Raw genomic sequence first — 25173 nt, 5'->3', positions numbered from 1 at the left:
AGGCTAAAAAACCCAAATGCAGAGTTGAACAACTTCTTGAGTCCTTCTTGTTGAACTTCCAAGTGGTTGGCTTCCTCTAAGTCAATCAGGAGGAAGTTGTTGTCTCAGACTTGGAATTAACATCCACACTCTGGTGTGGCCCGATCCTTGCTGGGCACCCTAGATATGTGGCCCAGTGAACAGCACAGTGGAGAGAATAAGTTGAGCTCTACACTGGGGTTTCCTGGGGGAAGTGGTTATGGGTAGGAGGTCTGAGGACGTAGTATAACCAAGCTGGGGGCCCTCCTGTAAAGGAAGGCTGCTGTCCTAAAGCCCCCAGGGTGTAGCTATGTAATTCAACTCAGTCCACTTTTCCTCCCTCCAAGGCCTGAACCATGGCCAAGGGCCAGGTCCATCTAAGCCTTGCCCCTCCCCCTATGTTAAGTGAGTGAGGCTCTACTGCCCCTGAGCCCTGGTAATTGGGCCCAACAAACTGAGCAAGGATGCTCAATGAGGAACCTCATCATGTCAGCTCAGCCTGTTGCCCTGCTTGTCTTCCTAACTAGGCACCTTCCCCTACAGGTGGTGGAGCCTCTGCTTCCTGATGGCTGCCTGCCTGGTTGTGCTTTGGTGGAGATCCTGAACTGCATGGTGGTGAATCTTTCCCTGTCAGATGTACATTTTTACACACACACACACACACACACACACACACAGAGTCCTACAACCTCAATGGGAGGGTCTTGCTTTGAATTTCTCATGCTGTTGCAGTTAGATGGTGACAGGGATCAGAATCACTGAAGGCTCAACTGGCTGGATGTCCACAATGCTGCCCTATGTGGCTGTTCCATGTGGCTTCTCTGCCTGGCAGAATAGCCTGGCCTTCTTCAGGGATTCTCAGGGCTCCAATAAGCAGGCAAGGGAGGTCTCTGGGTTAGTTGATGCTTTTGCCCCTAATTGGAATTGTTGCTTCTGCCACATTGTGTTGGTCAGAGTGTTGACAAAATCTACCTAGATTCAAGGAGAGGAGAAACAGGATCCCTTCTTGATGGGATGGGGGCAAGGTGATATTGTGACCTGGCATCTTTGGAAAGCCTCTGGCCTGCAGTGTGGTTGCAGGAGTCTTGAGGAGTTTAGGCAGGAAGCAGACTTCTGGGAGGTATACGCTTCTCTGCAGACCCCATCTTGGGAGAATGAATCGTCATGGTTGTGGGATTTTGAAGGGACCTTGGAAACCACTTGTTAGCAGTGACTTGTTTGAACTTCCAGAGCCAGGGAGAAGCAGAGCTGGAACAAAGCTTCCACATGCTGGGCTACGACTCCAGCTCCAAGACCTGACATACATCTGTGTGCTTATCACAGTGGAGAGGGGAATATGGGAAGAGGGCCTCTGTGTGGGGGGTGGGGAGTGAAGGTGTGTAGCATAGAGTGGTCAGCACCTCAGACAGGGCAAGCTGCTTGCTCTGATAGATCTATTGGAGCTGTGGGCCATGCTGGGCAGGGCTGTGTCCAGGGTGGAACCAGGGTGACTTTAGAACAGACTTCCTAAGCAGGTTGGGAGTTTTCTAGAGCCCAGAGGAAGGGGTCGTCAGTCTGCCACATGTTCAAGCATCTGTGACTGAGAATACAAGCAAGAGCTGTGTGTTTAAATATAAGCTAACCCTGAGGGTGCTAGGTGGCAAATCCAACCATTGGTGCCCACTTACATGTTTCCAATCAGACTTTGCTTTATGTGCAAAATTCTTTTGAAGCCTTTGGTGGCCCCTGAGATGCAATAAAATTCACAAGTATTTTGCGAGCACTCCCTGAGGACTTAGAGATATGAATATTATTTTTTGTGTGCTCATGTCTGCATTTGAGACCAAGACATTAAGTAAATGCTGATCTTTCATAACCTTAATCAGTGATTTTAAAAAATCTCTCCTAATTTTGGGATCGCTCAAGTTGTTAAGTATTTATACACATTCATGAAAGTCCATGGGGCTGGAGAGGACAGAAGCAAACCTGCTCCTGTCTCTGCAATTCAGTAGCTTCAGCCTGTGTAGCTATAGTGATGTAGGCATTTCCCAGTGACCTTTGTGGTTAGTAGCATCCAGGACTGGCCATGGATATACCAAAGTACATTTGATGTGGGGGCATGTGTGCAGCCCTGATCACCTCCCGGGTTGTCTCTGTTGGCTTGTGGCCCAGTTCAGACAGCCAGAGAGGAGACCTGCCCTAGTGATGACAAATGTGTGCATGAGTGGATATTTTGTGTCTGCTCACTGGGGTGAATAAAGCCAGGTGGGAGAACTTCTTTTACACCAGCGTTAAGTGGCACATGACCCAAATCAATAGAAACACGAGCAGTGTTTCAATCCTGAATGCCTGATTTGCTGCCCATGTCTCTCTACTGGAGCAGATGTTCATTTCCTCCCTCTGAAGCTGTCCCTGCCCTTGAGCCATGTTGCCTGGGTTGCTGGCCACTCCCGGTCTCCCAGTGCATTTAGCAAGGTACGTTTTATCTCTCATTTGTTGTTTTCTTTAGTCTTTCTGACCAGGTTATACACACTGTAGAAGCAGGAACCTATAGTAATAAGTCTGTTTATGATCACTCCCTCGCACTGCCATTTCACAGATGTTGCTTTATTTAGTATGTGCAAGAACCCATTAAGGTAAACTATCAGTCTGTGTGGATTAGTGTAACTAAATACCTTAGACTGGCCAGCTCAGGAACAACAGACATTTATTGCTCATAGTTGCGGAGGTTGGGAATTTCAAGGTCAAAGTGACTGTAGACTTGGTGTCTGGTGAGGGCCTGCTCTGCTTAATAAATGATACCTTCTTAACGGTGTCCTCCCCCAATAGGAATGAACAAGCTCTGTAGGGCCTCTTATAAGGGTACAATCCCAATCAGGTCAGAAGGGCTGTTCCTACTGACCACAGCTTGTCTGGTGTATGGGAAGGAATTGTAGTTTAGAGCATTAAATATTTCTTTTGGGCTATTGAGCAACTTGCCTTCCTTCAAACACTAAAGGTTATTACATGATAATTAAGATAAATTATTTGACCAATTTTCATAGCAAAATGTTTGATTTGAGTGATTCCCCCCCCATCCCCCGCCTCCCACTAAATATTTAAGTCTAGAGAGAGAGATCCTCTTTAAAGTTTTTAAAACTTCCAAGACTTTCTACTTATCTTCAGGAGGAGCAGTTGGGCCTCCTGGGAGAAGGAAGGAGATTCACATGTTTAAGTTGTGTGATCTGAGCCAGGCTACCATCAGCTAACTTTATCTCACATCATTTTGATGGTTTCCTTGGAGAATTCAGAATAAAAGTCCTGGAACCACCTCTAGTAACCACAGCCCAGCTCTCCAGGACCGTTGTGGGGATAATGCCCTCTCTCATTTCTCTCTCTGAGTGCCTTGCTCTTTCCACTGAGGAACCCACGGAACACAAATGCCAGAAGCAGCTCTGAAAGCAGACCTTGTTTGCAGGCCCTCGCTGGAACGAAGGCTTGCTTGTCTGCCTCCTTCCAGCCAGGAGTGGGCTGAATTTTCTGGAGAGTGGGAAGCCCTGGGGTCCTTTCTGTGCTGCCTCTGAAACCAGAAAGTAGGTAGGGTATGAAGGGCTGCCAGAGACCAGTCCACCCAGGAAACAACACAGTATCACACTGCAAAAACCTAGGGTCTGGGTGGTGACGTGGGTGGGCAGCAGCTTGGCCTCCATGTAGGGCGAGTGGGCAACATGTTCCCTTTCTTCCAGATTGGCAGCCTGGCTCAGCTGCTGAAATTGGCCCCGACCCTTGTCTTTACCGACCAAATCCCCAAACTCCAAAGTCTTCCTGTCTGTATTGTTCCTGTCCTCTGCACTCCTTCAGCACCCCAGGAAGAAGCTCTTTCCAGCTTTGGGGTCTCTGTCTCCTGGGTTTACTTTGGGCTTCCTGGGTGTGTCACTCCTTTTCATTGCCTCCTTCTATAAATTGGCTCAGCCCTCAGCTCTGAAGCCCTGTGGCTTTTCTCTTTCTCTCTTGCATTCAGCTCTCACTTAGCCCAGAAAGACCCCTGACTCTCTCTGCTAGCCCCCGGTTCCTCTTAAACGTTCCTGTGTCTTGTATCTGTTCTAGGGCTCTGCTGTTCTGAGTGCCAGATTCCACCTGCCCCCTTTCCTTTAAATCCTTTGAGTCCTCTTTTAAAATATCCCTTTATCCTCTTGTCCTATGCTGATTTCTGCCCTGGTTGTTAGTGTGGTGTTGTGGGAAGATCATGAGATTTGGGATCTGAGTCAGGGACCAATTCTGACAGAACCATTTTCTGGTTGTGTGATCCGAGGCACATTGCCAAACCGAGGTTTCCAAAGCATTGTCTGCAAAGTAGACCAGTGCGGAAGGCTGCACCCCAGTCCTGCCACATTCCCAGCTCCCTGACCCTAGAGCAGGTTTCTCAACTTAAGCACTACTGATGTTTCCAGAGGAATAATTCTTTGCCCTGTGTGTCCAATGCACTCACTATAGGGTGTTAGCAGCATCTCTGGCCTCTGTCTACAAGATGCCAGTAGCATCCCACACCCATGGCTATGACAACCCAAAGTGTCTCTAGGCACTTCCATATGTCCCCTGGAAAGCAAATCGCTGGTAGAGAGTGATGTTAAGTCTTGGTTTGTGGGTGACAAGCATGGACCCAGGTTTTCAGGTTATAACCTTAAAGTAAGTCATCAGCTGCATGTATGAAGGGCCATGTCACTTTTAATCTTTCTTTCCTGATTATTTTTGATGTCTCCAGCTGCTGTGCTGACTTGCTTATTAACTTGTGCTTTTCATATCACAACCCAGGTCAGCACATGCCAGGATTGCACTTTGATTTTCTCTTGCTGGAAAATGAGAGACCTTTCAGGGTCAAACACAAGCCCTGGGACTCTCGCTGGCGACCTCTCAAGCTTGGTATTGCCTGCTGCTCAGGCCCTGGCCTTGGAGCTATGATGATGCAGATTTGGAAACCTCATGCTTGTAAGCATTATGTTGCCATTTTTTGGGGAACCTACTATGTGGCAAGTTACTTATTTGGCCCTTATGAATTAGACTCTTTATTTTCACATTATAGATTGAGGAAATGAAGGCCAAAAGACACTTAGCAACATGTCCCAGAGGTAGTGATTCCAGAAACCAGGATGAGAAGCCAGGTGACTTTGACATGACAGCCTGTAGCACTTGACCTCCATGCTCTTCTGCCTTTGTGGGTTGAGCCATTGCTATAACTAGAGGTCAGAATCCCACAGAGCAGGGCTCTTCTTACTTGGGATTCAAAATGCCTGTCTTGCCACCCACAAGTCCTAGGGTATGGTGTTGTGAATGAAGAGCAGAGCTGCAGGCCAGGCAGAGGCTGGTCGAGCCTTGGGTCCCAGCACTGGGTCCAGCTTAGGAAAGGCCCCCAGTTAATCTGACTCCCTCCTTCATAACCTGGATAAAACTTGGTCATGCAGCCTGCCTGACAGACAGCCAAGAGGTCTGTGCCACTCACTTAAATGCGGATGAGAGGCTGACCCTAGCCTGGCCCTCTTTGCTCCCCTGCCTGGGCCTCCCCCATGAGGACTGCTGGTATACCAGGGAAACAGCCTGTGGCTGCTGCTAGTCCAGGGAGCTATGCTGAGAACCTGCCAACTCAACGAAGCCACTAGGGGCCCCAGAGCTGATCCTCCAGGTCATGGAAGAGAAGCCGGCAACAGAATGAAAAGGCCGAGGTATCTGGATTTAAGGGTGTATTGTGTGTTCTCTAGTTCTGTGTTCCACACCTGCCATGTATGTTATGAGGAAAGCTCCCTCCTCCTCCTCAAGGCTCTCAAGCACATTAGTATCCTATAGGCTGTGCAGAGGGTAGCCATGAAGAGACCTGTCAATCTTTTAAACCAGGAATTCTCAATTGCATGTGACACTGGGTCTTTTTTCCCTACCCTATTAACTTCTCTCCATTTTGGAAGATGCTGTCTTCAAGGACTGGGTGACTTATAAACAAGAGATTCATTTCTCATAGTTCTGGAGCTGGGTGTCTGAGATCAGGGTGCCAAAATGGTCGAGTTTGGCCAAGGTTGCAGATGGCCAACTTCTCATCTTTGGCTTGGTATCTGTTCATACTGTTGTCAGAGATAAACAGCGGGACCTTAAAATGCTGAGGATAGATTTTCATTGGTGATAACTATTGCATTAGGGGAAAGAGTCCAGCATGAACTGAACTTAATTTGTATAGAAATGACTGAGACTTCTGAAGGGAGATTGAGCCCTGTAGAGTCAGGAAGTGAAAAAATTACACAACATGGGAAGGGCATTGGTCCAAGTGAAACCCATTTAAGTTTGCAAACTGGTGTTTATCAAAGTTGGCTTCTACCCTCCCATCAAGCCTGGAAAACGGGAACCCTACCTTCAGGTGTGGGCTGAAACAAACAGTAAACTCTTCAGGCAGCCTTGAGTTTTGTCAAGCAGGCACTTTAAGGGAGGCCAGTATCATTGGAGGGATGCAGCCTTGAACCATAAGAAGCCATGTTTGTTCTTGTTCAAGGCTTTATAGGTCAGAGTCGACAGGCCTGTTTAAGAAGGAGGCTCTGATCCTGCCTAGAGTCTGGTCAAAGAGAGAACCTCTGTCATTCCTCCCAAAATGTAGGAAATTAACAGATTATAAAATAAGCTTAAAGAAATAACCAGGACCCAAATTCAATGCCAGAAAAATGAAGGTTAACTGCCACAGGGGAGAGGCAGGGTGGGCAGCTGAGCTGGAATCAGAGCCGATAGTATTACAAGGCATGGGGAGATTATGCTGTGGCTTAATATTTTACAAATGGTATTTCCTGTTGCATAGCTTACCTAAATACCACAGGTTTGGATGGAACATTATGGACTGTACAACATAAGTGTTAATAGTATAGCTCATGTGGACTGGTTACTTCTCCATGACCTAAAATGAAGTGAGGCTTTTCATTTTCCTTGACGTCTTGTTTCCTTTCTGTTTCAAACATTTACTTTTCCTTTTAAAGGGAAAACTTCTGTAGGAATGATATTTGAAACATTGTCATAGCATAGTAAACCTTTAAGAGAATTCTCCACAATGAGTTTTTACACACTGGTCTGCCTGACTTTGTTTCCACCGTATGCATCCTGGGGGAGCAGTTCGGGTAACTGGATTGCACTCCTCCAACCACACAAAACAAGACTAGGGTTTTTCAAGTGTAGCTCCAGTCTAGTTGTATCGCTCTGGAGGAATCTGGCACTGTGGGGAATCTGAGAATTCCTTATTTGGGAAACAGCCAATGAAACCACACAGATACCGACATTAAGACATTCTTTCTCTGGATTATGCAGTATTGTTACAGAGCAAAAAGTCAGAGGCATAAAAGACTAAATTCGGTCTTATGCAAAGGCTAGGGTGTTCTTGGGAATCCAGATGTGTTCCTGAGGCATGAGGAAAATTGAGCCCAACAGTGACAGTTGGGCTCGGGGCTGATACCAGGAGGAAACAGATAGGCATTGGTGATGACCTCCTGAGCTCCAACAAATACTTCCTCAGCCTCAGTCCTCCCTCAGCATCTGGCGGTTACAAGAAGCCAGATGCTAGGGACACACTGGAGGGTGTTCTCCACAGACATATTGAAAGGGACCGTCATCAGCTGCAAATGGCCTGGAATGCTGCTTTGCCAACCCAACGCATCTGATCTGATTTCTTCAATCTGCAGGAGAAGGTAGATCGTCCTATGTACCTTTTTGGATGATTTCTTTCTTTCTTTCTTTCTTTCTTTCTTTCTTTCTGGATGATTTCTGAAGAAAAGCAAAGGAAACTTCAAAGAACATCAAAATAGAGGGTGTTGGGGTGAAATGGGAAGAAGGACTTTTCAAGGAGTTAGACGGAGTTTGGAGAATTAGTATGCCAAGACACCTTCTAGAGGAGAGGGGGCACCTACAGGTATTTGTTAGACAAGAGTTCTGAGAAATTGCTCATTATGAAAGATAGGATGGCAATTGACGCAGTCAAGAAGGGACAGGAAGTAGGTCAGGCTGAGTTGTGAAAGTCATTCTCAGAAATGATCCAAATCCATGCTGGGCTATTGTTGTTCTTGAGCAGCTTTGTTCCAGAGTCTGCCTTTCCCACAGCCTGATGCAGATGCATGTGGTGGACTTGGTGGAGAATCAGGCTCTTCCCAGGAGAGAATAATGTCCCTCCAGTTTAGAGAGCTCCTGGCTACCGGAAGTGATGGCTCTCCCTGGTGCTAGCTCTTTAGTTAGGGTGGGGGAAAGTATTCAGAAATGGCAGGACAATAAATGCCAGCAAATCACCTAGGCCTCAGGAAGTATTTGACTTTAGGATCAGACAGAACTGGTCACAGCTCAGGTCCTGTCTCTTACTGGCTGGGTGACTTTAGGTAAGTAGCTTAACCTCTCTGAACCTTATTTTTCTCTTCAACAAATGATGATAATGTTATTAGCCCATGAGGTTGTATTGAATGAGAGCATCCATACACAGCCTTTAGCAGACCAGGTGCACATACTATTTGATAAAATGTTTGTTAGTTTGGTTCATTGAACAGAATGCCTCCAATTTCTTCCTGACTCTAAAATTCAGTGATTCTTTGAACTGAGGAGGGCAAATATAGAGATTTACTTTGCTGAAAGTAAAAAAGATCGTTTTAAATTATTTACTAAAAATATATTGAATTTAAATTCGTGTCAGGCATTCGCAGATGGAGTGGAAAATGCTCTAACAAATGAAACTTGAGCCCTCCTTAAAAAACTTCACTCTTGACTCAAATAATATGAGATATTTTCCTGGGATCACTTGAAACAGTTTATTCCCAAATTCTTTTTGTTGAGGCTGCTTTTCTCCCCCCCCCCCCATATCGGTGCCTCTTATTTACAAAACCTGTTGCAATATTATTGATATTAAAGGGACTGCTATTTGTGATTTCCTTTCAGAAATAATTTAGAGTCAATTTGTGATAATCTCTATAATATTCCCACAGGATTTCTTAAGTGGAAGAAAGTGTAGGAACTTATGCAGGTGCAGGCTTTTTGCACATTTTTCAGGTTTAGTTCCCTCCTGTTGCTGATCTACCATGTAGGATGGTGAGAATAATTGATTTTTCTAGGACTTCCCTAAAACAGGGATTGTTAAAGTCTTGCACATTCAAGGGAATGTGCTAGACTTCTGAATGCCCCCTGTCATATGTATTCATGTGTAAGGCTGAAACTACATCCTCATTATTCCCAGTATGGATAGGCTGTTGCATCTAATTTGTTCTTGGGTCAAACTTATGCTGCTTTGAAAACAGGTGGCTATAAATAATGTCTAATAGTCTTAAAGAAAAGCAAGTACACCACTTATAAATTTTTAAACCTTGGACATAGATTTCTAGAACTTTCTACCATGATACATTTCCCTTCTCTTTGTGTGCCTCACTCCTCAGGGTCTTGGTGACTTTCCCTGTCTCTGAACTTTGTCTGGAATTGTCTTCTAGGAGTTTGTAGCATGATCCAGATTGACTGAAATTAGGCCCTCTGGAGGGTTTGGGGTGTTCAGGGAGGGATGGAGTTCACAGTTGAGGAAGAATGAGAGTCAGACTGGAGGGTCTTTGCCTCTGAGGAAGGTGGCTGGGGGACTGGCAGCCCGGAGCTCTGAGTTCCCAGCTCTGCGCTCACTGGATTCTAGACTTTGGGGAAGATGCCTAAATGTTGTAGTCCAGTTTGGATTGTTATAAAGTTTAAATGAGATATTGCCCATGTCAGGGCTCTGTCAGTGCTCTGGGGAGCACGGTGTATATTAGATCATATGCCACTTACAAATGTAGGAAACACAATGAAACAAAGTAAGGTTAAACAGATGCTGCTGCTTGAAGACTTCTGCCTTCAGTGTCTCCGTGCAGCTGGGGTACAGTAGTAGAAGATGCATCTCAACTGCCCTGGGCTTTCCCATCCCTTCCCAAGACCTAGCAGGCTTCTTATAGTCTGGGGCTTTGAGCAAGGTGTGGCCTCCTTTCCCTGTGAAGTTCAGGAGGGAAGGAAAGCACTGGATGGAAATGGTCCTAGTTGTTGACTTTGGGCCAATTGACTGGTGGGGGCTCTGGGGCCAGAATAGAAAGATGAGGTCATTTATAGGGAGGGGGGTAACAGAGGTATGACAGAAAAAGAAATATGTGCAGAAGGTCTGATAAAGAAAGGCAGCAAGAGGGACAGAAAAGGGGAGAAAGAGGAGTATGGAGGAAACAAACCTGCTTGTTCAGAGCAGCATTATACGCCTCCTGCCTGCAGGGATAAAAGTTTTGGTTCCTGTTGGTCAGGATGCAGGATTCTGTTGGGATGAGTGAAACTCATGGCACATTTGCTGAGGGTCTCTTCCAGAAGAATCCTGCACCAGGAGGGGGCTAGGGGTTGGGTGGGAGTGCACCTTACATGGATTTTTGGGTTCAAGGTAGAAGAATTTTTGGTCTGCTTACAGAGAAATGGGATTGATTTCTTTTCCTGGCTTATGGAAATCACTGTATTTGTCTCATAACAAACAAACACGAAAGAAACGAACACCACCCTTCCAAACTTTGACGTTACCAGGGGAAAACTGAAGAGGCAAAATGTTTGGCACAGGATCTCAGTTTGAAGCTGAGTTATTTCTTCTCTTGGGCTTCTCTTTCTTTTTAATAAACTCAACTAAAGTAAATATTTTCACAGTCTCTCATCCTATGTAGGGAGTTGTTTTGGCTGGAGTCCTCGTGAGGAGGGTGGGAAGAGGACAGGTCAAGAAACCCTGCTGCTGATTTCCTGCCCGGAGCCCCCTGGCGGTATCCCGTGCAGACACGGCTCTTTCTGCTCCCAGGGCAAGTGCTTTTTGGCAGCTTCAGCCTAAAGGGGACAGTGAAGTGCCCTCCGGAGAGCTAGCAGCCGGCTGCTGCGCCACTGTGTGTTTTTGTGCCCTCCCTCAGGAATGTGTGGAGGCAGCAGATGACAACACTGAGGGCTCTGTCCCCAGAGGAGCCCCAGGCCCCCTCTCTCTGCTCCGGCTTTTTTCCAAGCTGGGATGATTGCATTGGTTAGACCCTCATTACCCACAAGGAGAGAGAGGGCTGGAGGGAGTGTGGCCTTTCCTGTGGGCACTGTCACAGCGGGTTGTCAGTTTCACATCAGTAGTTTTATTCTGTTGCTTTTGGGTGTCTGGTTAAAAACCTTAGCACTGAGGCCCATGAACTCGGTGGTAACTGTTTCTGCTTTTCTAAAAATTTTCAACTGAATGTCCACCACCATAGAATTGTTTTAGAGTTGGAAAGGACTCCAGAGATCACTCTGGGGCAATCACTGAATGTTCTGAGAGGCTGTGCACACAGCTCGTGAGTGACCGTGGCGCCCAATATTCGGGTGACCCTATCTCTAGGTCAGTGCAGTGGTCTTTTCAGCTCCTTGACTCTGGTGCCATTTGGAATAATTTCATATCAGATTGGACTGAAGTGACCTGTGTTCACATCTGGTTCTTTCCATACCTGAATATATACTCCAGAGAAATGATCACACAAAATTTACACACAGGCGAGGTGGGGTGGTGGTACGTGCCTGTAATCCCAGTGACTCAGGAGGCTGAGGCAGGAGGGTTGCAAGTTTGAGTCCAGCCTGGGCAACTTAGTGAGATCCTGTCTCAAAGTAAAAAAATAAGAAGGGCTAGGGATGGTAGTTCATTGGTAGAGGGCCTTTGGGTTCAATTCCTATTACCTGAAAAACAAAAACTCACAAATATGTACAGCAGCATTATTCATATCAGCTAAAGAAACTGAACAAACCACATGTCTACCAACTGACGAACGGAGTAAACAAAATGGGTACAGCCATACAATGGAATATTATCCAGCCATAAAAAGGAATGAAGTACTGATAGGTGCTATACCATGGTGAACCTTGAAAACATGCCAGGTGGTGGAATCCGGACATAGAAGGTCATACATTGTATGTTTCTACATACCTAAAATGTCCAGAAAAGGCAAGTTTATAGAGACAGAAGATAGATGGGTGGTTGCCAGAGCCTGGGAAAAGGGGAAAATGGGGAGTGACTGCTAAATAGGTCTTTGGGGGAAAATAAAAATGTTCTAGAATCAGTGCTGATGGTTGCACAACTCAATCAACTAAATCCACTGAATTGTATACTTTGTTGAAAAGGGTAGAGTTTATGGTATGTGAATTATATCTCAATAAAGCTGTTATTTTAAAAAATCCTGATTCTGTCTTCTATTTGCCGAGTGACTTTAGACAATGGAACAAAACTACCTATGAAACAGAAATAACAATGTACATTTCACAGGGTCATTTTGATGAACAAGATCATGAATTAACAAATGTTTCTAAACTATAAACCTCACTGATGAGCTGTCAATGCATTATTAGTTTATTTTGAAAAAAGTTTATTATAAATTAGATTTTTAGATTTTCCTCCTATATTTTCCACAGGATAACAAGGTCTGGCTACATAGTAAACTTAGTGATTTAATTAGAAAATAGGACAGTTTTTTTTTTCAATCGTGAAAACCACAATGAGGTAGACCTTTTTAACAAAATTTTAAGTGTACAACATAGTATTGTTAATTATATTCACATTGTTGTGCAGAAGATTTCTAGAACTTTTTGATCTTGAGTGACTGAAACTATACCTATTGAACAGTTACTCCCTCCCTGCTGCCTCTGGCAACCACCATTTACTTTCTACCTATGAATCTGACAACTTTTGATACTTTGCATATGTGAGATCTTGCAGTACTTGCCTCCTGTGACTGGCTTATTTCACTTAGCCTGAGTTGCTCAAGCTCTCTCTGTGTTGTAGCTTGTGTTAGAATTCTCTTAATTTGGGGCTGGGATGTGGCTCAAGCGGTAGCGCGCTCGCCTGGCATGCGTGCGGCCCGGGTTCGATCCTCAGCACCACATACAAACAAAGATGTTGTGTCCGCCAAATACTAAAAAATAAATATTAAAAAATTCTCTCTCTCTACCTCTATCTCTCTCACTCTCTCTTTAAAAAAAAAAAAAAAAAAAAAAAAAAAAAAAAAAAAAAAAAAAGAATTCTCTTAATTTAAGACTGAAAAGTATCTTATTGTATGCATATACTGCTTTTTCTTTATTCTTTCACCCATCAGTCAGCATTTAGGTTGTTTCCACCTGCTGGTTATTGTGAAAATTGGGTGCAAGGAACATGGGAGTGAAAATCTCTTTTTAAGATCCTGTTTTCAATTCTGTTGGATAAATACCAAGATGTGGATTGTTTGGAAATATGGTAGCCATATTTTTAATTTTTGTGAGGAACTTTTATACTGTTTTCTATAGTGGCTGTACCATTTTAACATTCCCACCAAAAATGTACAGAAGTTCCATTATTTGTACTATCTTGCCAACTTTTGATTTATTTATTCATTCAACTAGTGCTGGCGATGGAACCCAGGGCCTTGTGCATGCAAGGCAGGTGCTCTACCGCTGAGCTACATCCCCAGCCCTATTTGTTTATTTTTTATACTGATCCTTCTAGCAGGTACAACATGATTCCTCGGGTTTTGATTTGTCTTTCTCTGATGATTGGTGATGCTGAGCATCTTTTCATGTATGTGTTGGCTCTCTGTCTTTTGAGGAGAAATATCTAAGTCCTTTTGTCCATTTTCTAATCAAATTATTTGTTTTTTTGCTATTGAATTATTTGAGTTCCTTATGTATTTTTTAAAAATATTAACCCCTTATCATATATATGGTTTGCATGACTGTTTCTTTGCTATGCAGAAGCTTTTTGGTTTGATAAAGTCCGATTTGTCTATTTTTGCTTTAGTTGCCTGTACTTTGGTGTCATATTCAATAATCATTACCAAGATCAAAATTATGAAAATTTCCCCCATATTTTATTCTAGGAGTTTGACATTTTTAGGTCTTACCTTAGGTCTTTTATCCATCCTGTGTTGATTTTTGTGTCTGGTGTAAGATGAAGTAGCAATTTCATTGTTTTGTGTGGGGATATGCAGTTTTCTGAATACCTTTTGTTGAAGAAAGTATCCCTTCCCCGTTGTGTATTCTTGGCACCCTTATCAGGTATCATTGACCATGGATTTATTTCAAGACTGTACCATCTGTCCAATTAGTCTGCAGATGTGCCTTTAGACCAGTACCGAACCGTATTGCTTATCTTAGCTTTGGTATATGTTTGAAGTCAATTGGTGTGAGGCCTTCAGATTTGTTCTTTTTATCTAGATTGTTTTGACTATTTAGGATCCTTTGTGGTTCCATATGAATTTTATAATTTTTTCTATTTTTGATAAAAAATGCCATTGAGATTTTGATAAGAACTATATTGAATCTATAATTGCTTTAGGTGGTATGGCCATTTTAACAATTTTAAATCTTCCAATCCATGAGTAACGGACATCTTTTTACATATTTGTGTCTTAATTTTTTTCAGTGACATTAGATAGTTTCGATGTTTTATATTCTTTTGTTTCCTTAGTTATGTTTATTACTAAGTATTTTCTTCCTCTTGATATAATTGCACATAAGATTGTTTTCTTAATTTCCCTTTTGGATAATTTGTTGTTAGTTGGTGAAAATCATTGGGATTTATGGTGTTATCTTTGGGATTTTTATACATGGAAATTATATTGAGGGAATTTTCTTTTATTACTAATCTGAATATTTTTTTCTTGAAAGTATTTGTTAAATTTTATGAAATGCTTTTTCTTTATCTGTTGAGAAGATTGTGTCGATTTTATCCTTCATTCTGTTAACGTGGTGGATCATGTTGATTGATTATTGCACATTGAACCATCCTTGCATCTCAGGGATGAATCCCACATGGCTATGGTGTAGGATCATTTTGATGTGCAGTTGAATTTGGTTTCCAGAGATTTTAATGAGGATTTTTGCATTTATATTTGCTTGGGAATATTTGGCCTTTGCTTTCTTTTCTTGTAGTGTCTCGTTGGCTTTGGTGTCAGGGTTACACTGGCATTATGAGTTTGGAAGTGTTCCCTCCTCTTCAGTTCTTTGGAAGAGTTTGAAAGAGTTTGGCATCAATTCTTTGAGTGTTTTGTAGAAAGCAGCCGGGAAACCATCTGGTCCTGAATTTTTTTTTTTTTTTTTTTGGTTGGGAGATTTTTCATCACTAATTGAATTATCTTACTAGTTATAGGTCTGTTCAGATATTCTGTTTTCTTATGATTCAGTATTGGTAGGTTGTATGTTTCTAGAAATTTATCCATTTCTCTTGTAATCTGATTTGTTAGTATATGATTGTTCATAGTAGTCACTTAGAATACCTTTTATTTATGGGGTATTCGTTGTAATGTCATCTTTTTTATTTCTAATTTTAAGGTTTGTATCCTTTATGAGTTTAGCTAAAGATTTGTCATTTTTGTTGATCTTTTCAAAAAAGCAATTCACAGTTTCATTGCTTTTTGTTCCTATTTTCAATTTTCTTCTTCTTCTTATTTATTTATTTATTTATTTATTTTTGAAAACATTTTATTGCTTTGCTAGCAAAGGAGAAACACAGGGGACTCCTGTCTCAAGAATTATAGGCATGTGCCTCCTTACCCAGCCAGCTCTGTTTTCTATTTCATCAATTTTTGCTGTATTCTATTATTTTTCTCTTTTGTTAATTTTAGACCTAGTTTATTTTTTTCTAGCTTCTTGAGGCATAAAGTGATGTTACTTCTTTTGACATTTTTCTTATTTTTTAATGTAGACATTATGGCCATTAATTTCCCTTTTGTACTGCTCTTGCCTTAAATTTGTTATGCTCATTTTTATTTGTCTTGGGATATTTTCTAATTCTGTCTCTTGCTACCCCCTTTTTTTGTTTGCAATGTGTGGACTATACAGTTTATCTGTTGAGGGACACAGACAAGTCAAGATGGCACCTGGCACTTTGCCAGGAGGAGTGGTTTGAGCAGTAACGCCATTGAGCCATTAAGATGATGGAGATTCCTTAATGACTGACTGCTGTGTCTAGATTATGTCAATTAAGTTAAGCTGTGTATAATTATTAAGATGATGAGGATTCCTTAATGACTGATTGCTGTAACTGGATGAGGCTAAATTGAGTCAAGCTGTGTATTCAGTTATGTATATATACCTCTGCTGTCCTACAATAAAGGGGCTCCCACTGTATCAATCTTCACAAGTTGCTTGTCCCCCCCGCCACCTCCGGTTATTTTGCCCAGCCAGACTGCGGCATTTATCCATTATTTGAGTTGTGTTTTGTTTAATTTCCACATATTTGTGTCTTTCCAGATATTATTTGATTCCTCCTACTGTATCTGATTTCCAGTTTTATTCTATTGTGGTTGGCAAAGATACTTGTGTGGTTTTGGTCTTCCTAAATTATGACTTGTTTTGTGACCTAACGTGATCTGGTGAATGTTCTGTGTGCTTGAGAAGAATGTGTAATCATTCTGCCACTGTTGGGAATGTTCTGCATATTGTCTGGTAGGTCCATTTAATCTATAGTGTTGTTCAAGTCCTCGGTCTTTTCTTGGTTAATTGATCTTCTGTCCGGATGATGTAATTATTATTTAAAGTGGGATATGGAATCTGGGAACAGTAGTGCACACCCATAAACCCAGCTACTCAGGAGGCTAAAGCAGGAGGATCACAAATTCAAGGCCAGTTTGGACATCTTAGCAGGATTCTGCCTGAAAAGAAAAATAAAAGGACTGGGGTGTAGCTTAGTGGTAGAATGCCCTTGAGTTCAATCTCCAGTATTAAAAAAAGAAGTAGTATATTGAAATCTCCTAATATTGTTTGGCTCTTGGTTTAGTCCACTTTTTCACCACTGTGACCAAAAAGACCTGACAAGAACAATTAGAGCAGGAAAAGTTTATTTTGGGGCTTATGGTTTCGGAGGTCTCAGTCCATAGACAATTAGCTCCATTCCTTAAGGTGAAGCAGAATATCATGGTAGGCACAGCCCAGGGAACCCCCTCCTCCAGCCACAGCTACAGCCACGCCCTACCTGCTTATAGTTACCACTCAGTTAATCCCTATCAGAGATTTAATGCACTGATTAGATTAAGACTTTCATAACACAATCATTTCATCTCTAAAGTTTCTTTAGCATTGTCTCACACAGAAGCTTTTGGGGGACACCTAATATTGAAACCGTAATAGCTGTCTGTTTCTTTCTTCTGTCAATGTTTGTTTCATATATTTTGTTGCTCTGATGTTGGGTTCATATATAATTGTTATTGCCTCCTTATGAATTGGCCTTTTTACCATTATAAGTTCTTTTGGTCTTATCTAACAGTTTTTGACTTATAGTTTGTTTTATCTAATATAAATATGGCCCCCTGTGTTAGCTTTCTGTTACTGTTATACAATACTGGAGATAATAAACTTAAAAATCTGAAAGGTTTATTTTGGCTTACAATTTTGGAGGTTTGAGTCCATGCTTGGCCCCTGCTTTTGGGCTTGTGACAAGGCAGCATCTCATGGCAGAAGCACATGGAAGAGGAAGCCCAGTCATCTCAGCTGGGTGCAAAAAGAGAGAGGAAAAAATGGGGTTCCACAATTTCCTTCAAGAGCACACCCCCAGTGATCTTAGTTCATCCCACTAGGCCCTAAAGGCTATATCACCTCTCATTTGTACAGGGAGCTGAGAACCAAGCCTCCTAACACATTGGCCTTTAGGGGGACATTCTAGATTTAAGCTACTACCTTCCCTGTTCTACTTTGATCTCCAGGTGCATGGAGTATCCTTCTTCATCTGTTCACTTTTAGCCTATATGTATTCTTAAACCAAAGTGAGTCTCCTGTAGACAGCCTACAGTTGGATCATTTTTAAAAATATAATATCCATTCAGCTATTAAAAGAATTCATCTCTAAACACTTGTTTGTACTCAGTAATTATGTGTACTTGTATATCCAAGTGTTTTTCATAACTAAAGACCTCTAGTAACTTGTTTTTTTCCTCTTTATTTTCTATGCCTATTTTCTCTTTCTCCTTGAACAGAGACAACATATCTGGTTCCTTGACAAGGCCACAGCCTCCTCCTGAAGATGTGCTCCACAAACCCAGGCAATTGGGTCACCTTTGATGACGACCCTGCTTTTCAGTCTTCTCCAAAGTCCAAGAATTTCCCTCTGGAGAATCAAAGTGTCTGTAGACCAAATGGACTTAAACTGAACCTGCCTGGTCTCAGAGAATTTCCCAGTGGGCCTTCCTCCACCAGCAGTACCCCGCTGTCTTCTCCCATTGTTGATTTTTACTTTAGTCCGGGACCTCCAAGTAATTCTCCCCTTTCTACACCAACCAAAGACTTCCCAGGTTTTCCCAGCATCCCTAAATCAGGGGTTCATGTCCTTTATCCCATTCCAGAATCTTCTCCAAACTGTCCACTTGTGCCAGCAGGAACAGGTTCCTCCTTATTGTCTACTAAGTCCACCTGTGTCTCCCAGGCTTTCGTACCTAAGGACCCCTCATGTACACCTCCAGCTCCCAGAGTGGGTCTCTCAGATGAAACGAGTCCTCAGCAGGCTGAAGGTGGAGGTCTGCAAAGTGATGCTCCCCAGTTTCAGTATTTTCAGGAGGACTGCGCTTTTTCAAGTCCATTTTGGAAAGATGAAGGCAGCACTTCTCAGTTCACCTTTGACCCCTTGGGAAGCAGAAAGACTTTCTCATCAAGAGACAGGGAGATGCCTATGGATCAAAAAAGCCTAAATAAATGTTCCCTTGACTACATCTGTGAGAAGCTTGAACACTTCCAGTCAGCCGAGCACCAAGACCCTCTTGGAAATTTGTCTGCGCAGTGTCCCTATGCCGAAGACTCTATCTCTTCCTTTGTCCCCCATACGCTTTTCAGGAGTCAGCCCAAAGCCGGATGGTCCTTCATGCTGAGAATCCCTGAAAAGAAGAACATGATGTCTTCCCGGCAATGGGGCCCAATTTTTCTGAAAGTCTTACCCGGAGGAATTTTGCAAATGTATTATGAGAAGGGCTTGGAGAAGCCATTCAAAGAGTTCCAGCTTGACCCACATTGCAGACTTTCTGAACCCAAAGTTGAGAACTTTAGTGTGGCGGGGAAAATCCATACTGTGAAGATTGAACATGTGTCTTACACAGAAAAAAGGAAATACCATTCTAAGACAGAAGTCGTTCATGAACCAGACGTAGAGCAGATGTTGAAGTTGGGGTCCACAGAGTACCGGGACTTCCTGGACTTTCTGACTACTGTGGAGGAGGAGCTGCTGAAGCTGCCAGTCGTTCCCAAACCAAAGAAGAACTATGAGGAGCAAGAAATTTCCCTGGAAATTGTGGACAACTTTTGGGGTAAAGTCACAAAAGAGGATGGGAAATTGGTTGAAAGTGCTGTCATAACTCAAATCCATTGCCTCTGCTTTGTGAATGGGAATGTGGAGTGCTTTTTAACCTTGAATGACCTTGGACTGCAAAAGCAAGATGAATGCTGTTTTGAAAAAGATCCAGAAAAGAAGTGGATCGAGATTCTTGACTACCATTTTCATAAGTGTGTGAAAGGACAAGAATATCAGCAGTCAAGAATCGTTAAGTTTGTCCCTCTTGATGCCTGCCGGTTTGAGCTGATGCGTTTTAAGACTTTGTATGATGGGGACGAGCTTCCCTTTTCTGTGAAGTCCATCGTGGTTGTCCAAGGCGCCTACGTGGAACTTCAGGCCTTTGTCAACATGGCCCCGTTGGCTCAGAGGCCATCCCACTCTACTTCCTTGAGGTGCTGTGACAATATAATGATACACTTTCCTGTCCCGTCTCAGTGGATCAAGGCTCTCTGGACCATGAACCTCCAGAGGCAGAAGTCCCTGAAAGCCAAAATGAACCGCAGGGCCTGTCTGGGGAGTTTACATGAACCTGAATCTGAACCTGTCATTCAGGTCACTGTGGGGTCAGCCAAATATGAGAGTGCCTACCGGGCTGTGGTGTGGAAGATAGATCGGCTTCCTGATAAAAATTCAAGTAAATATTCAACACCTAAGTTGATTTTCTTAGGAAATAACATAAATGTTTTTTCCCTTCTCCTTGGGTTGCAACCAGGCAGAGACAGATGGTAACTTGTCAGCTGAGGCCAGTTCACCTAGACCTGTGGGAAAGGGAACAGTTAGCCCAACAGCTGGTTTATTTGTTTCCTTTTGGGCCTATTTCTACCACAGAAGTTTAACTTTTTACATCTTTCTTAATATCTGAAGAGAGAGGATCCTGGGCTAGGAGTTTGTTGTGGATGGTGCATGAGGGAAAATATGCAGACATACCCTTGGGCTTTTTGACATCAACCTGTCAACATCAAATATTAAAAATGTTTCTAACATAGCTTAGATTCCCTAATTAATCTTTAAAGACCTGCCATTCATGAGTACACTTGAACTTTTTTGAATTCTTAGCCAGTATGCTTCCTCCTTAGGTTTTGCTCCCTCCCTGCTCTTGGAAATAAGACTGGCTTACTTTTTTTTTTTTTAACCAAATTGATTTTTGGGGGGCTGAATTTACCTATTTAACTATCTCAAATGGTTGTTTTAGAATTAGACACAATCCAAGTATTAAAAATTCAGTTTATTTTTAAAAATCTGCAGAGCAAGCAATCTAGAAGGTCAGAATTTTGAAAAGCCAGTTCTAGCCCCACATTCATTTTAGAATAGTAAGTTAGTAGTGGGCTTGATATCATGAAACAACAAGGGAAATTTGGAAATTAGGGCTATTCCTTTCTTAAAAGTTATTTTTCTAGTTATGGAGGTGAATTTGGGCAGGTTTGGGAGATCTGAGTTGATGCACTCATTCATTCATTCATTCACTCATTCATTCACTCATGTATTCCGTCAAACTGAGCACTTACTGTATACCAAGTGCAGTAGCAAGTGTGAGGGTAAAGCTGGGTAAGATCTGGTCCCTGTTTCCAAATAGCTCATGGCTGCTCTAGTCCTTTAGGGAAATTTAAGCTCATCTGAGAACTCTCCAGCCTGTGGATTTGAGAAGAAGAACTTTTACTTGGGATGGCCCTGTGATAGTGTTTCTCACACCTGACCATAAGTTGGAATGTCCCAAGAGCTTGTAAATAATCTGGATGTTCAGGCCCTGCTCTGTGCCAATTTAGTCAGAACCCCTAGGGCAAGGGCCTAGGTACCATCATGTTTAGAGAGCTCCCAAGTGAATCTCATTGCAGGGCAGTGTATACTTCCCTACAGACTTTGTAATGATCTAAAGCAGGAAGAGCAAGCCCCAGCTACCGTGGATAGAGGGGCAGCATGGAGTGCTCCCCGGGTGGCTGTGGACCACCTTCTCCATGACTTGTAATTCTCTGGTGACATCTGTCAACTGACTAGAGCTTGAGCTACAGACAAAGATCAGCAAGTGAGAGACATAGACTTGGAGGACTGAGGAACCTAGGTCCCTGTCCAGAAGAGAAGTCCCCACACTGTAGTCTTCTCCTTCATTAAAGCTGTGTTCCACCCCTCAGTGTTCTTGTGACTCCCACATTAGCTGGGAGTCTGTTCCCCAGCAAGGTTAGCTGGGGCCCAGGCAGGGTGGGGAGTGCTGGGTTAGCATGGTCCCAATGGATAGCCTCTGACTGCACCTTCTGGCCAACTCCAGTGTGATGAGAAGGTCAGAATCTTCCATGATGTATTCCACAGAGATCTTCTCCTGCCTTCTTTTATAACTAGTCTGTTGAGGCAAGTTGAATGGTTCTCACATTGTCTGCATGCCAGGGAAACAAGTAGAAGATCTTGGGAACCAGGTTTTCAGTGATCTTTTGTGAAAGCTACTTGTGCTACTTTGAGGTTGTGAGGGTTAAACAAAATCAGGATATATTGGCTTTTATCTTATTAAAGGAAATAAAAAAAAAGAAAGAAAGCTGGGAAGGCAGGCAGGCTGGAATGCCTACTGGAACCTCCTAGAACCAGAGGCCTCCCCTGAGGGCTGATAACTCAACTCCCGGAGTTTTCTGTTGGTCCTAGAGATGGTTGTTGGAGCAAAAGATCAAACATGTTTTTTTCATAGATTTGTGGTAGTGATTATGCATCTGAGAGAGGAGTGCAGAGCTCAGCCTGCTGGTTTCACCAGCTGGGAGCAGAGAGACAGGGAGACCATCCTGCTGCTTCTCTGCACTGTCCTTCTCACTCAATAACCTGCTTGGAGCAGGTAGTCCTGGAGGAACTGAAAGGACTAAGCACTCAGTTTAACCTGGCCAGGGCCGCCACTTATTTTGCAAACTGAACTCATACTTTTTTTTTTTTTTTTTTTTTTTAATTTTGGAAGTGGAACCAGCATATAAAGTTTCTTGTGAAAATAATCCTGTTATAACACTGGATTTTCCTAGCATGAATGGTATAGATAATGGATGGAATCAACAAGAATTTCTTGAGAGGAGGACTCATTCCTTCATTGCAGACCCACTAAATTTCCTCCAGCTACAGACTCTGTGCTGGATGCTGGGGAGATACACAAACATGATCCCTGTTCTCCAGAGATGTGTAAGTGTAGCAGGTGAGACAGACCCAGGAGCAACCCCCCAGGTGCACTGGGGAGAAGTATGCTATTCCAGCACGCACACACATGCACAGTGGAGATCCCAGAAATAAGAGAGATAAGCCTGGGTATGAGGGAAGGCTTTACTCAAGAGCTGGTGGTTAAGCTTGGCACAGAACTATCAGCAGATTCCACTCAGAATATAAACAGCAGAACCACAGGCCTGTAGGTGGGTAATTACTAAAAATTGGGGAGTGGTAGGAGAAGAAAGAAGCACATGAAGATCTTGTGAGCCATGTTATGGGGTGTGGAGTTTGTCACCAAGTCCTCAGAGGTGTCCTCAGGTATGACTGTGACAGTATCATACCCCATTTTGGAAAGGCAGGTGTGTAGTGCAGGGGAGGTATGCAGGAGTAGGTTATAGATACAGGGAGGCTGACAAGGAAGGATAAGGAAATTCAGAGGAGGTTCCTCCAAGATGATGACAGATTGGGCATGGGGGCAAGGCAGGAGGGACAAAGTCAGGGTGTCTGGTGTGGGGAATGGTGTTGCCATTAGCTGAGATAGCCTAGGATCTGTCAATCATTCACCTTTTTAAAATTAAGTCTGTGTTGGGCATGGTGGTGCATGCCTATAATTCCAGCTACTTGGAGGCAGAGGCAGGAGGATTGCAAGTTTGAGGTCAGCCTGGACAACTTACTGCAACCTTGTCTTAAAAAATAAAAAGGGCTTGAATATAGCTCAGTGGTATATGTCCCAGGTTCAATTCCCAGTACTCCCAGTAACCACACTTTGGTGTGTTATCCTTGTATTATTCGTTTCGTTGGACCTTCAACAATTCAGTTTCAGATGTTAAATATTTTGGTTCAGGGGGGACTGGATATCAATATACTTATTTACCACATAAGTAAATAAGTGAATAGTCTGTTTCCCCATTTTGGAGTGAATAGTCTGCTTCCCCATTCTGGCTGCATGTTAGACACATTAGAGCTTTAAAAACATACAGGTTGAACTTTTCTAATCCACAAATTCAAAATGCTCCCAAATTTGAAAGTTTCTGAGCATTTAAGTGGAAAATTCCATTCCATGAAACTCAGTTTTATGCAGAAAATTATTTAAAATAGTGTATAAAATTAGCTTCAGGCTATATGTATAAGGTATATATGAGACATAAATGAAGTTTGTTTAGACTTTTGTCCCATTCCAATGATATTATGTCTATGTAAATATTATGAAATTAAAAAAAACCAAAAAACATCATCATCAACAAAAACAAAACAACTTGCAATCTGGAGTTCTTCTGGTCCCCAGCATCTCAAATAAGGGATGTTCAACCTGTACCCATCTACACACCTAAGCCCCTAACACATCTCTGGGGCTGAGGACCAGTTTTTAATGTTTGTGAAAAGCTTTTCTACTGCAGCCAGGGCTCAGGAGAACTACTGACCTGGTCACTGTCCTGTGAAACCCTATCTAGTCTCTTAGGCAGAGATCATTCCTCCTGCTCCCTGTGTTCCTGTCTTCTAGAGGCCTGTTAGTCACTTCCTACTGGTATTTACCAGCAGTTGGGCTCAATGAGAACAATTACAAGAATGGACTTTGGTTGGACTTGATCTTGGCCCTCAGGGATTCTTTCTGGAGATTGTCAGAGCGCCAAGCCCATACAGAATAGCATTTTACAAGCATTTCAGTCAATTGTACAGTGATAGTGGTCTGAGCAAATCCTTAGGGATCAAAGCTTTGGTGAAGATTAGATCTGGGTGCCAAGATTAGATCAAGGTCCAGACAAGGAGAAGAGGGCTGTGTCAGAGTGGGGAGAGGACAGTGCAGGTCCAAGGGGGCTGGTTATGTGAGGGAGAAGGACAATGCAGAGAACAGGAAAGTGCCTGGTAGGCTGCAGTCTGATTTGCCTCTTGAGAAGAGGTGGAGGCAGAGGAAGATTGGGACTGAGGGGAAGCCTTTGTCTCAGGATAGTGTTTCTTAATAAGCTTCCACATGAACCACCGTGTTAAAATGGAGGCCAACTCTGGGGCTGGGGCTGACACTCCTGTATCTCTAACAAGTGCTGGTGTGGCCCTGTGGACCACACACACAGTAGCTGGGTCCTAGAAGTCATCTCTAGTTTTCGGTGTGCTTTTTTATATGATTTGTGTGTTTAGAGGACAAGACTTTAAAAAAATTTTTTTAAATATCATGCTTTCCAAACCAGTTTCTGAAAAACCTTTACTATTAGATATTTTGTAGAAACTGGTGGAGAACATATGAACTAGTCTACTATGCACTAATTAAAAATATTTTTGCTTTTGCTTTTCTTCCTGGGAAATTGTGAGCCTGGCTTAACCTTTCCTATTGGTGAAATCCCCTGCGATTTCAGGAGAGGTGGGATGAGCTGCAGGTCTCTGAAATGTCTCTCTACCAGCTCTTCCATTCTCACTGTTCCTTTACAGCAAAGGTTGGCCTGGGCGGGGAGCTCATAGATTTCATCACACTGAGGTGGGAAGGAGAACTAGGAGCTTAGGCCTTGTTGGGGGAGAGAGAGGAAGGAGCAGGGAAAGAGAGAGAGAGTCCCAGAAAGAGAATGAGAACCCTGATTAGCCACAGGCGGTGTAAACAGTGGCATAGAATTGGAAAGGGTAATAATGGCAGTGCTGGAGTGTCTATTAGCAAACATGTCTCTCTCTCTTACCAATAGTTCTCTTTTTCTTCTTTTTGATACTAGGGATTGAATTTAGGGTTACTCAACCACTGAGCCTCA

At 43.0% G+C, this 25173-nt stretch overlaps 1 protein-coding gene across 4 annotated transcripts in view; it reads left to right on the top strand.

Moving 5' to 3' along the window:
• Ston1 (stonin 1) overlaps positions 1-25173 on the top strand; it is a 56284-nt gene that overhangs the window by 16714 nt on the left and 14397 nt on the right. Inside the window, exons 2-5 of one of the 4 annotated variants that reach the window (XM_046424486.2) lie at positions 562-630; positions 2381-2472; positions 4789-4962; positions 17940-19916. In XM_046424486.2, the coding sequence (XP_046280442.1) occupies positions 17987-19916 (1930 nt within the window). In that variant the 5' untranslated portion in view covers positions 562-630; positions 2381-2472; positions 4789-4962; positions 17940-17986. Of the gene's footprint in view, positions 1-561; positions 631-2380; positions 2473-4788; positions 4963-5697; positions 7680-17939; positions 19917-25173 lie in introns of those variants that run through there. The other 3 variants (XM_046424495.2, XM_046424477.2, XM_046424467.2) reach the window with 3 other exon arrangements.

The sequence above is a fragment of the Marmota monax genome, unplaced genomic scaffold (genome assembly GCF_021218885.2).
Source record: "Marmota monax isolate L192 unplaced genomic scaffold, Marmota_monax_Labrador192_F-V1.1 WCK01_AAM20220418_F8-fsc00015, whole genome shotgun sequence".
In the NCBI taxonomy this organism is placed as follows: Eukaryota; Metazoa; Chordata; class Mammalia; order Rodentia; family Sciuridae; genus Marmota; species Marmota monax.
Note: the sequence above shows the minus strand (reverse complement) of the source record. Positions and strands in the feature narration are given on the sequence as shown.